Here is a 13,925-nt window from a genome sequence, read left to right as displayed (position 1 = left end):
CCTGTTGCCACTGTGAAAAAGGTTTCTTATTAAAACAATGTTAAGAAATCAATTACACATTCTTCATAATATGTATTCCTGCCATAAGTAATAATAGGACTAAATGTGACAGCTCACTGATAATTTCAGAGTCCCATTTTAGAGCTTCTGATACTTGAAATGTGTAAATAAACTGTTACAGTATGAAATACAATGCAATAATAGAAAAGAATGTAGTAGATGTACATATACTGATATAGAACGAACTCCAAGATATTTTAATAAAGCTGCAGCCCATGCATGGTTCCAATTATGTTTTCTTCAACAGTGACAAAACCACATTTTAAATCATCATATATATGATACATTAAATATATATAAATGAATAGAAAAAGATCTGAAAATACACACAAGCAGATTAGTGGCTACCTTTACTTTAATTGTTAGAATTCTTTTCCCAGTAAGACTGTATTACTTATACAATTAACTTATGAAATTAAAAATGAAAATTAATTTAACATTTAGGTAACTTTAAAAGTGTAAAAACTGGCTACTAATAAAAGCCCAGATGTACTCATGCATTAAAATTAATAATTTTTAAATGCTTATATAAGCAAATTTTTGCAACTTCAACAGATTTCAGTTTTCTAACTTAGGAGGATGACAGGTATTTTAAATGATGTAGTATTCTCTCTAAAGTAAACCACATTCTTATGATAGCTCAAGTTTTTAAATCCCTTGAGCAATGTCAAAGCAGAATGCCAGACAGCCCTGGGATCTTCAAACTTAATTATTTCCAAGTGCGGAGCAGAGGAATGGGGTCTTTCTTCCCATGTGTCAGTGCCACCTGAACACAGTTGGGTCTCCACCCAACTGCCTATCCACCTGCAACTCAGTCTGCAGCAATTTCACTCCTCTTCCTTCTGAAAAGGGCAAGGAATGGAAGGGGACATTCTGACAGATGAGTACCTAAACTTGAAAAATTAGGAACATCTCTAGTTTCTAACCATGTTAAATCACCATATTCACATGGGAAACTTGAAAAAAAAAACTTTTTTATTATGGACAGTTTCAAACACACACAGAAGTAGAAGGAATACAGTGAAACCCCATTTAATCATCACTCATCTTTCAAAAATTAATTCATGGCAAATGTTGTTATAGCTATAGTCTCCCCTGAAGCTTATAACCTTCAGTATACTAATGAAAATAGTTATCACTATCATCTGGTTCCAAAGTGCCCTTATTTTTAATCATCTGATGAACAATTTACAAAAGAATAAATAACCAGTGAAAATAACTGTTAGAAATTTTAATAATTGTGATATAAATATAGCAAACCCAAATTTTCATTCTCAATTTCCCTGGTTAAAAAAAAAATACTAGAAATGAGCATGTCCTCTAAGTGCAAATAACTACTTACCAGCTTTATGCATGAATCTGGAACATAACCGTCTTGTAAATACTGATTCCAAGCTTCAGATACATCTCTAATTGATTTTAGCTTATCATTAGTTTTGCTTTTTCTTTTGCATTTGCATCAACAAAACACAATGCTTGAAGCAATTTTAAAAATCTTTCACAGCTCAGAAGACATGGTAGACAACTATCTTTGCTCCATAATTTGCAAAATATTTTCATTTTTATATTTATAAACACAATTTGAATGATCAATCCAATGATTTTTGTTTCATTCCTTTCCAATCACCAGCATTTGTCCACTTACAGTGTCAAACATATTAAAGCGAACAGATTTATAAAAGATGAAAAAGACTGTCATACATTCTTTCAGCAAAAGGGAATGGTTCGTGTTTTTGCATGAAGTCCTTCTGTTGAATGACTGATTGGATGAAAATACTACAGTTTTCCAAAAAAAGAGCTAAATATTAAGTATCTACAGCTGTGTTTGCCGTCAGGTCTCTTTCACAACTACACGACTCTGCTGTTGTGGCATGAAAGTAGCCATCCATAGACACAGAGAGAGAACATACTCTGACATAATAAAGGCCATATGTGACAAACCCACAGCTAACACCATACTCAACAGTGAAAAGCTGAAAACATTTCCTCTAAGATCAGGAACAAGACAAGGATGCCCACTCTTCACTTTATTCAACATAGTTTTGGAAGTCCTAGCCACAGCAATCAGAGAAGAAAAAGAAACAAAAGAAATCCAAATTGGAAAAGAAGTAAAACTGTCATGTTTGCAGATGACATACTATACACAGAAAATCCTAAAGACATTACCAGAAAACAACTATGGCTCATCAGTGAATTGGTAAAAGTTACAGGATACAAAATTAATATACATAAATCTCTGGCATTTCTAACAACAGGAAAAGAAATTAAGGACACAACTCCATTTACCATAGCATCAAAAAGAACAAAATACCTAGGGATAAACCTACATAAGGAGGCAAGGGACCTGTACTCCAAAAACTATAAGCCACTGATGAAAGAAACTGAAGACAGCTGAAGAGAATACAAACAGATGGAGAGACAGACCATGTTCTTGGATTGGAAGAATCAGTATTGCTAAAATGACCCTACAACTCAAGGCAATATACAGTTTCAGTGCAATCACTATCAAATTACCAACAGCATTTTTCACAGAACTGGAACAAAATATTTTAAAATTTGTATGAAAACACAAAACCTCCCAATAGCCAAAACAATCTTGAAAAAGAAGATGAGCTGGAGGAATCATGTTCCCTGACTTCAGAATGTACTACAAAGCTATAGTAATCAAAACAGTATGGTACTAGCACAAAATCAGACACATAAATCAATGGAACAGCCCAGAAACAGAAAGCCCAGAAATAAACGTATACACTTATGGTCAATTAATCTATGACAAAGAAGGTAAGAACATACAATGGAGAAAAGACAGTCTCTTCAGTAAGTGGTGCTGGGAAAACTGGGCAGCTACAAGTAAAAGAATGAAATAAGAACATTCTCTAACACCATATACAAAAGTAAACTCAAAATGGATTAAAGACTTAAATGTCTTTAGGATAGACTGGATACTCTAAAACTCCTAGAGGAAAACACAGGCAGAATACTCTTGGACATAAATCACAGCAATGTTATTTTGGATCCATCTGCTAGAGCACTGGAAAAAGCAAAAATAAAGAAATGGGACCTAAATGAACTTAAAAGCCTCTGCATAGCAAAGGAAACCATAAACAAAATGAAAAGACAACCTGGAAGGAAATATTTGTAAATGACTCAACCCTGATAAAGGACTTATTTCCAAAATATACAAACAGCTCATACAGCTTAACATATTTAAAAAAACAAAACAAAACAAAAAAAAAACAACCCAATCAAAAAGTGGGCAGATCTAAACAGACATTTCTCCAAAGAAGGCATTCACATGGCCAACAGACAAATGAAAAGATACTCAATATTGCTAATTATTAGAGAAATGCAAATCAAAACTACAATGAGGTATCAACCCACACCAGTCAGAATGGCCATCATTACAGTCTACAAACAATTAATGCTGGAAAGTCTGTGGAGAAAAGGGAAGCCTATATTACACTGCTGGTGGGAATGTAAACTGGTGCAGCCACTATGGAAGACTCTGTGGAGGTTCCTTAAAAAACTAAAAACAAAGAGTTACCATATAATCCAGCAATTCCACTCCTGGGCATATATCTGGAGAAAACTCTAATTTGAATAAATACACGCACCCGCAATGTTCACAGCAGTGCTATTTACAATAGCCAAGACATGGAAACAACCTAGATGTCCATCAAAAGATGAATGGATAAAGAAGTTGTGGCATATATACACAATAGAATATTACTCAACCATAAAAAAGAATGAAATAATGCCACCTGCAGCAACATGGATGGACCTAAAGATGATCATGCTAAGACAGAGAAAAAAGAATATCACATGGTATCACTTATATGTGGAATCGAAATAAAGTTATATGAATGAACTTATTTACAAACCAGAAATAGACTCAGATATAGAAAACAAACTATAGTTACCAAAGGCGAAGTGAGGGGAAGGATAAATTAGGAGTTTGGGATTAACAGATACACACCACTATATATAAGAGATAAACAACAAGGACCTACTGTATAGCACAGGGAACTATATTTAATATCTTGTAATAACCTATTATGGAAAAGAATCTAAAAAACATACACTTGTATAACTGAATCACTTTGCTGTACACCTGAAACCAACATAACACTGTAAATCAACTATATTTCAATTAAAAAAAAAGAAAGTAGCCATAGACAATATATAAAGCAATGGGCAAGGCTATGCTACAATAAAATTTAATTTATAAAAACAGGTAGCAGGTCAGATTTGGCTTGAGGGCCATAGTTTGCTGACCTCTGCTCTGGAAAATTCCGTAATTATTTTCTTTTTACCATAGTTGAGAATAACTGATGCGTAATATTAAAATAATTCCTAATGTAATGAAATAGCAGAATGTTTCAAGCTACAAGAAAATAAGATCATTAAAATCTTAAAATGTATCTTGGATTTACAAAAGGGGCCAATGGACCAATATGGTAATTTCAAAATTAAATAAACTGTATTCTATCAAAAATATCAATTTTCTCTTTATTCTCTGGAAGGTTCCCTAAACAAGAATAAAAGTCATGAAATATCAATCCTTACAAATGGAACTACTCAAAACTAAAAACTAAAAAATGGGTCCAGTGGGCCCTGATCACAGACTGAGCATTAAAGCATGCAGCCAAATAAGTGACTGTTGATTTGGTAGATAAGGGAAGGTCTGAAATTTTACAAACTTAAAAAAAAGAAAACCTTAAGGGTTTTTTGTTGTTGTTGTTGTTGTTGATATGCCTGGGTTGGGAAATAGCGGCATCAGCATCACTCTGAAACTTAAAAAGAAATGCAAAATTTCGGTCTCCATCCCATACCTACTGAATAAGAAACTCTAAAGCAGGTGAAGCCTAGTAAAATGAATTTTAACAAGGTTTCCACAAAATTCTGCTTTCAGCTAAAGACTGACTTCATTAGCCTAAGAAACATCCCTCCCGATGACCAAAGTTGGGCCAGGCAGTACCACACTTGCAATAATAAACCAATTTCTTGATATTTCGAGGTCCCAAAGTCTGGTTCTCATTACTGCTTTTATGTGTTAAGAGGAGACCTGTAATGATTTAATGACTAATAGTTTAGTTGCACACTAATAATTCTTGCTAATAACCTATATACTGTTTCTGCCTAATTACCATGCCTAAACTATCTCATGGCATAAAAATTCTAATACATACTATAGAGTTTTGCATTAAAAGCAAATAGTTTACAGTGATGGATGCAGGACAGTTGGGAATACCAGGTGAAATAACATATGTAAAAGATTAACAGTTTTTTGCATACTACAAAAGTTCAATAGTATTGTTAATTGTTGAACATGTTACTTAACACTTCCATAAGCTTAAATTTGTGCTTTTTTTTTTTTAAAACAAAGTTTTCCTCATTGGGAGTTACAGTCATTCGTTATAAACAATAGAGAGTAAAAAAACAAAACCAAAAACCTGTAATTCCAAAACCCAGATAACTGACATTTTGGTTGTATCCTTCCAGGCTTTTTGGGCTTTTATTTTTCTCTTCTTTAGTCATTGTTCTTTTATTAATATGAGTAAGTAGTATACACAGTTTTACAAAGACTGTGCTACAGAATAGGGTAACATATTTGGGAATTTTTAAATAAAATATTAGAGTTCATTATTTCATTTAAATGAAATATTAGACTTATTGTTAAAAATTCATTAACAATTTGTGAAATTTTAAATGCAACATTAGAGTTACATTAAAAGGAAATGTATTATTTCCATAATAAGCTGTGGGCTCAAATTACAAAGTTCATACATTCACTACGAAGTTCAAGTCCATGATTTCAATCATCTTTCATTGCAAGGAAGAAATTGAATGAGTTGCTCTCAACTTGTGTCTTTGTAAGAAAATGAGTCACTTCCCAACACACCCTTTCTCTTGGAAATTTTTACTGTGTTGCTAATGTTCTAGATCATGAAGTTATGATGGTACAGAGTCTCACTGATCACTTTGCAGAAGAAAAGAAATAAAACATGATCTCTTTAAAATTAGCTGGCTTCATCTTTGAACTCAGTATATGTGCAAAAGCCTGGAAACATCTCCATCATCAAAGTAAATGGGCAGCTAAAAAATGAGACAAGCCCTTGACATTGCAAGATGCAAGAAATCTGCTCTAAGCTACAAAAGGGACTTAAATGGTTAACTATTAACTAGATGTCAAGGAATGAGGCATCAAAGATCAAGTTTAAAAGCTTTTTAAGACACTGAAGGAATGCTGTAAACTCTGATTATAATTTCTGTATGGCACTGATTATTTACAATGTTTATAAAAGTACTAGCCCTACATTTAAGTTGGTATCAATAGTCTTAGATTAAGTATTTTCTGGTAAAGGATTTTCCTTAGGTATTTATTTCAGGCTTGCCTCAAGCAAAAGGTCATTTTATCATACCTTATATTGAGACTAGGGAAAAAATGCAAAAATTAGAAATAAGATTGTGTGAAATGTAGTAAAATTAGGAAAAATGTGACAGATACAAAACCCAATATGCAAAAATGAAACAACTCAAAGTCATATATGATAGTGCAATCAATTTGGTTGGAGAATAACCTTAAGGAGGAATGACTGGAATGTGACTTTAAATAAACTGAAATAAATTTTTATTTTATTAATCTTCCTAAAAAATAGGCTTACAGTAGTGGATGGTTTGCAGGACAACTATAAAAGGAAAGCCCTAAGAACTCTGCAGTGTGACTCCTATGCCACTCCTGATTGTTCCTGAATCTTGAAAGTGAATTCACATCATTGGCAAAGACTTACATAGTAATCTTCTTATTTGCTGTCATAGGTATCTATCAGGCATACCTAAAAATAAGACTATTAACAAGTAAAAAAGGAAGCAGAGCAATGACAAAGCCCTATTATGTTTTTTTTTTTGGTATTAAACAAGCCATTCCTTCAGATAAGTGCCACCCATCCTTTTCATAAATGTGAAACCTTGTCAACAATTAAATAGCAAGTTAGAATTCATGCCTAGTTCTTAAGATTCTGTTTCTACGACATGAAGAGTTGACAGATCCATAAATGCTAAGAAAAGCCTTATAATCTCAGTTGTTTTTTCCAGATGAAACAGTATAGCAACATACACGAGTAACTAAAAAATACATGTTTTTTTCATGCAAGAAGTTGAGACAAGCATTGACATTTCCTGGGACATGCAGCAAGCTAATTTGCTTATAATTTGAAGATAAAGGTTTCCCCTTCTGCAAAATCAGGTGGATATACCTTGTATCACCATGAGGACATTAGCCTTAAAGAGGTAGATTAGTTTAGCTAAGACTAGAGGGAGGAAGTAACATGAGAGCAGCACATCATCCCCCTCCCTGCCCAATTCAGAGTGATTGGCCAAATAAATTATGGCAAACAGGAGGAAAATATGCCAAACAGGTAAAGTTCTGAACACTTCAAAATCATTTCGGCAGAGAGAAATAAAGATAAGTAATCCTTGAATTTTTCACTACAAACCTGTCAACTATAGCATTCTACATACTACAGAAACTCAGCTCTGACTCTTCCCTAGTCATGATTAACCCATTCAAGTATGTCCAATGATTTTCTTGTTTTAGAAACCAAGTGGCTTATAAGAGATTTGAACTTAAATTTCTCCTGAGGTCTGTTTAAGATGTTATCTTTAGTAAGTTTGTGAGAAAAAAAAATTTTTTTTCCTGTTTGTTTTTTATTCCTAGGAAGAAATGTAGACTCTTTCAAAAGGTAACTAAAAAAAATATTAAAACACTGGGTCTTCATCATATACAGTTGTGTTCAAAATGTATTCCTGTTCTATACCTGTGCCTGGTGTACACACACACACACACACACCCCATACATATATGAAGAGAAAATCTCATAAAACTTACCACACACATATACAAGTGAAAAAGACTGATAATCAGTTTCACAGGGAATATATTAAATATTTAATCCAAAATTTTGTATAGTTTTAACATGACCTAGAAAAACAAAAGTGAGCTCAAAATCAAATCAAGTGACAATTAAGTCCATACCTAACAGCCCAGTGTGTACATCATCTTCATTCTTCAAATTCTCAGCATGTAACTCTGTAAATACAAAAAGGGCTTGGGTAAAATGGATGATTTTATAATTCGAACAGCAGCTCAAAGGCTGGAAAGGCATTGTGGAGTTGCGGGAAGTGCTCTGGAGTCTGAAACAACTGGGTTCAAATTCTGATCCCACTTACTAGCTATGTGACCCTAGGTAAATAAATAATAGATGTCTCTATGAGTCCAATGCCATGTATATAAAATGAGAAGTTTTATTCCTTAGGCTGTTGCAAAGACATTTTATGTAATGCAAATTACTAGGTTCTGAGTTCAGTAGCTTTCTCAATTCTCCAAACTAAGCACAGACCAACATCGTCTGCAATGGACTTCCACTTACCAGGTTTTGTGACTTTACAAACAAAAGCAATCTCTCAGAGCAAAAAAGAAATTACCCACAAGACAAAAACTCCAAATTGCAGCAAAAAAATGGAGGAGAGTTATAAGAATGAAACACTGGCACCTAAATATTTAACACTGATAGTTTACACCCAATACCATTGTATGAAGAGGTAAAACTCTCACATTAACTTGTCAATCTGTCTTCTGTATGAAAATCAAGCATGGTAAGCTCTTAGATGTTATCTGCAGCCCACTAAGGGCTTGGAAGCAATGAGGAAAAATTAAAATTGGTTTAATTCTATATAGTGAGATAAAACTAATGCTACAGTGACAATGTGTCGAGTGCTTTCATACAACAAACTAGGTAGTCTTTTCTGTTTACATTTTTCTTTTTTAATAATTTAGCCTAAAACTTACCCACCAGCGAGAACTGAGATTTTAAACTCAGGTCTGATTCTTTCCACTGCGATATAAAAAATCCAACCACATAATACATCCGTATAAGCTCTGGAAAGCCTTTCAAGGCACATCTCTTTCTATTCTAACCTGGACAATATTTCAACTTCAGACATCAGAAAATAAAACCATTAACCTTTTGAAAAACAACTGCCTAGCTCCTGCAACAGAACCTTACCACTACACTGGGTGGTAAACCTAATACAAAACCGAGGGACTAATTATGTTACCTATAAAAGTATAAAGTTGGGCTGTGGGAGGGAAATCTTTGCCCTTTAGGAATTCTGTTAAGTGTACAGAGAAATCGGTGGATTGCACATCTTTTGACTATTTGTGGATTAAAGTCTTTGAACGTGGATCGCCTATTTTAATTATACAAACCTTTCGCCATCTTCCTTTAATGATGGTTTTACATTTTGCTTCATTTTGTCAATATTTTACCTTAAGTATTCACCGACTTTAAGATATTGCTTCTTCAAGACTACCCACTTAATAAAGACCCATTCTTAAAATAGTCCCCTGATCGGGGACCAAGATCCGTTTAACGGTTAAGGGAAGACAAGGGAAAACCAAAGAAAGACGCAGGTAAGGTCTCTGGATGGAAAGCGGCTACCAGCTTGCGGGGGTTTGATGGGGAGGAGGAGATGAAGGCGAGAGCCACGTTCAGACTTAACTAAAGTAACTAAAGTAAACGCTGGACAGACTTTTAAGGCTTGGGATTTAGTACCTTTTACGATCAGGTAGGTGATGGCGAGCAGGATGGCGAGGAGGACGGCGAACAGCAGAGAACATAAAATAGAGAGGACCTGGACAGGCCACCGCCGAGCCTGGGTTCGGCAGCCCGCGTCCGCCGAGAAGATGCCATTCCGCTTATCCGGGAGGACCGGAGACCCGTCCCCACCTGGCGGGAGTAGCGAGATCTTTCTAGGTTCCGACGACGCCCCAGCCGAGAACTCCGCCCGTAAGTCACGGGCCACTCGGTCACATCCCTCCTCTTCGTCGACTTCACCCTCACCCCAACTGTCTCCCTGACTGAAAGTGGAAAACGACGGCCGACCGAAAGGGACAGGGGTGCCACGACGGCGAAGCCTCCCGCTCTCCACGAACGACATGGCGGGAAAGATAGTGAGGCCCGCCGAGGTCAAGCGTCGCCCACGAGCCCCGCCCCGCGCTCGCAGAAGCCAACCAGCGGCCGCGTCCCCCAAGGCCTCCACCATCCGACCCCGGTGAGCAAGGGTACGCGGTGAAACGGGGAAGGTGCTGTGAGGCCCCAGGAAAGTCTGGTGGCCCTGGACCAGAGCTGGAGGAGGTTTTTGGCGCCCCCAAACAGTAAGAGGAAGAGGGAGCGGGAAAGCGCGCGGGGAGAGGTGAGCCGAGGCCAAAAGCAGCGGAGTCTCCTCCCCTTGCGGTGTTTTGTCCCTGCCGGAGACCTCCGCCGTTACCGCGTCACCGCCAGGCAAGTGCGCGCTTGAGCAGCCCGAAAGCCACACCTCCCCAACGCCTGGTCCTAGCGCCCGCCCATACCCCTCTAATTCACATTTCCGAACCTATTTGCTTTCTCCCTTCTTTCCCTCTACGCCTGCACGCTTCCCCCGCTTCCCTCATTAACGGCAGCTTACTGCCCAGCACTCTCGCCTCCCTTAACTGCGCATTCCGCTTCCCCCTTCGCATTGTTCTCCCCGCCCCTAGCACAACTTCCCTCCACGCCGCTCGGCACGCCTCCTCCCTCCCCTCCGCCCCGGCGCGCACTCACCAGCTGGTGCGTACAGAGCTCGAACCCGCTCCTCACGACCCCTCCTCTCGCCTTCCCCGCCCCCTCCCTCCGCCTCGAGCCCTGCGCGCGTGCACCTGGCCCCAGCCACCGCTAACGCTAGAAGCTGCTTACCCCACCCCCACCCCACCCTACCCCGCCCTACCCCGCCGCACCCCACCCCTGGCGGCCTCAGGTTTGTGGGGCGTCCGTAACTCGGGCGGGGGGGTGAAGGTGGTGGGCCCCCACTGCCCCACCCACTGCGGGGTGAGGCGATCTAAGCTCGGGAAGCTGGAACACTGTCGTCTTCCCTTCCCTGGGGGAAGTTGGTGGAGTTTTCCCGGCTGAGGACTCGGCGCAGAAACTTCTTCCGTCCCCCTCCCCCCCTCCATGCAGGCGACGCCGAGTGAGGCTGAGGCTGGGGGCGAATCGCCGAAGAGCTGCGTGTCGGCAGCGCAGCCTGATTGGACGGCGGGGAAGCCTGTCAGCTTATTGGCCCCGCTGATCCCGCCCCGTAGCGCAGGGCAGCCTTTAACCTTTGGCCCCAGTGGGCGCCAGCCACTCAGATCGCTTCTTGTTGGTATGTGTAGCGGCAGCGGCCGCCGGCGGAGCAGTCTGAGCCCGACGATGAGGCCGGGGACGGGAGCTGAGCGTGGAGGCCTCATGGTGAGTGAAATGGAGAGCCATCCTCCCTCGCGGGGTCCCGGGGACGGGGAGCGGAGATTGTCCGGCTCAAGCCTCTGCTCCAGCTCTTGGGTCTCTGCTGACGGCTTCCTGAGGAGACGGCCCTCGGTAAGGGATCAGTGGGGCAGGGGGAAGGCGGCACAATGAAAAACGGAGTCAGAGACAGGAAGCTTTCTCCAAAAGGAGAAGATGAGAGTGGACGAAGGAAGAGCTCGAGATGGTGGGATATGTTCCGAGGGAGAGAAATGGAGGGCGGAGATGCACAAAGGAAAGGAAGTGGGACCCTGGAAGTTCCCAGTGGGTTTGGCCTAGGCAGATGCGCGGTGGAGGTGCTGGGCCCCGGGCGGGGTGAGCGTTTTTGAGAGGTAGGCCTGATTTAGCAGGTTGAGAGAGGCAGAGACTTGATTCTGCAGACTTTAAAAGAGGCTGCCAGAATCTCTTACCAGTAGTTGTTGTCTGCAGCAGGAAAACAGTTGGGAGAATTGGCAGGGAGAATTATCTGGCTTTAAGACCAGGAACAATGGACACACAAGTAAAGAAAATAGTTGTCTTATAAAAACGCGTTAAAATGCGTGGATTTGTCGTTTTTCATTTAGGGTCCGGGAATGACAGACCTCAGTCTTCGAAAAAAATATTTTGGTAGAAGTAACTTTCTCTGTATGAGAGGTTCTATTAGGAAATAATACGTTTATTTGTTAGAGGTGTGTTGTCCCTTGGTACCTAGACTGCTTTTTAAGGCCAGCCCTCATCTGAGTTAATTTGTAAATTCAGTGTTTTAAAGCTTAAAATCAGTTAGAAATGCATTTAAGAATGAGTAGCGTTGTAAAATAAGAAGAGCTGACTATGTGTGGAGTAGGACAGAGTTGTGGTTTCAACATAACAGTTTTTAAGTTGGCTTTTACGTGCATTTCTTCCCAGTTTAGCAAGCCAATTAGTAACTGAGTAAGTTGGCATGCTTCTTAAAAGCCAAAACTGTAAAGTAGCTGTCCGCTAGATTTTTACTTTCTCCATTTTGTTCAGGAAATTGGTCATTTGCAGGCTTGTTATAAATACTGGTGCAATGCATTTTATTTAAGACAGTAAGGTATAACTAACCCAATAATTGAATCGCACATGAGCCGAGTATCATGCCATTCACATAACTGATTTGTTGAAGTCAGATTTTTGAAAAGCATTTGTTACTTGCTAATTTTTAAATTGTCCCTCTTTTTCAGATGGGGCATCCTGGCATGCATTATGCCCCAATGGGCATGCACCCTATGGGTCAGAGAGCGAATATGCCGCCTGTACCTCATGGAATGATGCCACAAATGATGCCCCCTATGGGAGGGCCACCAATGGGACAAGTAAGAATGTTTTGTATTATTTTGTATTTATTTGTTTACTTTTGCCTGTGGTATTCTGTGTCAAAGAATTTCAAAATCTGGGTCAATACTTGCAAACTGTTTTAAGTTTTAGTTTGTCAAAATAATGGTTTCAAATAAGTGAGATGTTGAATTACACTAACCAAATTTTGGTTGTAATGAAAAGTCTTCTGTGTAAGAGATTTGCTTTCTACAGCAACAAAACTGAGTTGTTTGTTTGTTTAATTTAAAAGTAGCAATGTATATCTAGGCCTTTTAGTTTAATGACTTTTTTCCCTAAGTGTGTCAATTGAAGTTAACATTCTAAGAGTAAACGTCTGTTATGTCAGTGTAATTTATGTCAGTGGACCTTGTACATGCATAGAGTCTGAAAATAGTAATTGTTTAGGTGTTTGGCTTAGAATGAATTTTATTCCTGAAATAGCTTCCTGCTGTGTTTGGTGGGGGTAGAGGTGGGACGATTCTACTCTTAATTTGATTCTTCTTACGACAGTGCCAAATAAGTAGTTCATTTTTCACTTACACTGTTTTTTTTTGTTTGTTTTCTTAAATGCTTGTTGCTTCTGCACTCCTGCTTCTGAGCTGTCCCTTCCATCTCCAGCATAAATTGTAAACAAACATTTTGTGGGAGTGATTTGAACCAAAAGGTTTTATTGCTGACTCAGTGAATTAAATAGAATTGAATTCCCAGAGAAGCATCCAAGAAAGGTAACAGGTTCAGTTACCATGAATAATTTTATGCCCCCTGTTAGGTTCTATAATACACATATCCTTTGGTGGTTGGGTTCTTTCCATTTAAGTATCACAATAAATCATCAAATATTTAGGCTAACAGGATACTTTGGAAAGCCAGTCAGTTAGGTATGATCTTTCTGCTAATTGGAGTATTGCTTATTTTGATAGTTGTTTAAGCCTTGATGGATTGAGTTATTGGTGAAATTGTAGTAGAGGAAGGAGCTTGCTCTGTGTCTCTGTTTTTACTTAACCTTAAGAGTACAAGGGCTTAATGTCAAATGATTTTCTTCTTTTGTATTTGGAATATAGCCCTGAATTTTGTATAAAGATCTTTATTCAGAGGCACTAGGCCCAAAAGATTCTACCTATAGGAATTCTTTAAATAAAAGGACCATTTATTTTGTTACTCAAGAATAACACAAGTTTTAGAACTCCCTAGGTGATG

General features: G+C 38.8%; 2 protein-coding genes across 9 annotated transcripts in view; one reads left to right on the top strand and one right to left on the bottom strand.

Moving 5' to 3' along the window:
• The window catches only part of ARL6IP6 (ADP ribosylation factor like GTPase 6 interacting protein 6), a 35,230-nt gene extending 24,494 nt beyond the window's left edge, over positions 1-10,736 (bottom strand). Inside the window, exons 1-2 of the mRNA XM_010985621.3 lie at positions 9,675-10,736; positions 8,096-8,149 (exon numbers count right to left, since the gene is read on the bottom strand). Coding sequence (XP_010983923.1) covers positions 8,096-8,149; positions 9,675-10,164 — 544 coding nt within the window. The 5' untranslated portion in view covers positions 10,165-10,736. The remainder of the gene's footprint in view (positions 1-8,095; positions 8,150-9,674) is intronic.
• A 153-nt stretch (positions 10,737-10,889) lies between these two features.
• Positions 10,890-13,925, top strand: part of PRPF40A (pre-mRNA processing factor 40 homolog A) — a 46,119-nt gene continuing 43,083 nt past the window's right edge. For 4 of the 8 annotated variants that reach the window (XM_031451408.2, XM_031451406.2, XM_031451405.2 and 1 more), the window contains exons 1-2: positions 10,890-11,489; positions 12,596-12,727. In XM_031451408.2, the coding sequence (XP_031307268.2) occupies positions 11,088-11,489; positions 12,596-12,727 (534 nt within the window). In that variant the 5' untranslated portion in view covers positions 10,890-11,087. The remainder of the gene's footprint in view (positions 11,490-12,595; positions 12,728-13,925) is intronic. The other 4 variants (XM_031451410.2, XM_031451409.2, XM_031451411.2 and 1 more) reach the window with 2 other exon arrangements.

This window comes from Camelus dromedarius, chromosome 4 (genome assembly GCF_036321535.1).
Source record: "Camelus dromedarius isolate mCamDro1 chromosome 4, mCamDro1.pat, whole genome shotgun sequence".
NCBI lineage: Eukaryota > Metazoa > Chordata > Mammalia > Artiodactyla > Camelidae > Camelus > Camelus dromedarius.
Note: the sequence above shows the minus strand (reverse complement) of the source record. Positions and strands in the feature narration are given on the sequence as shown.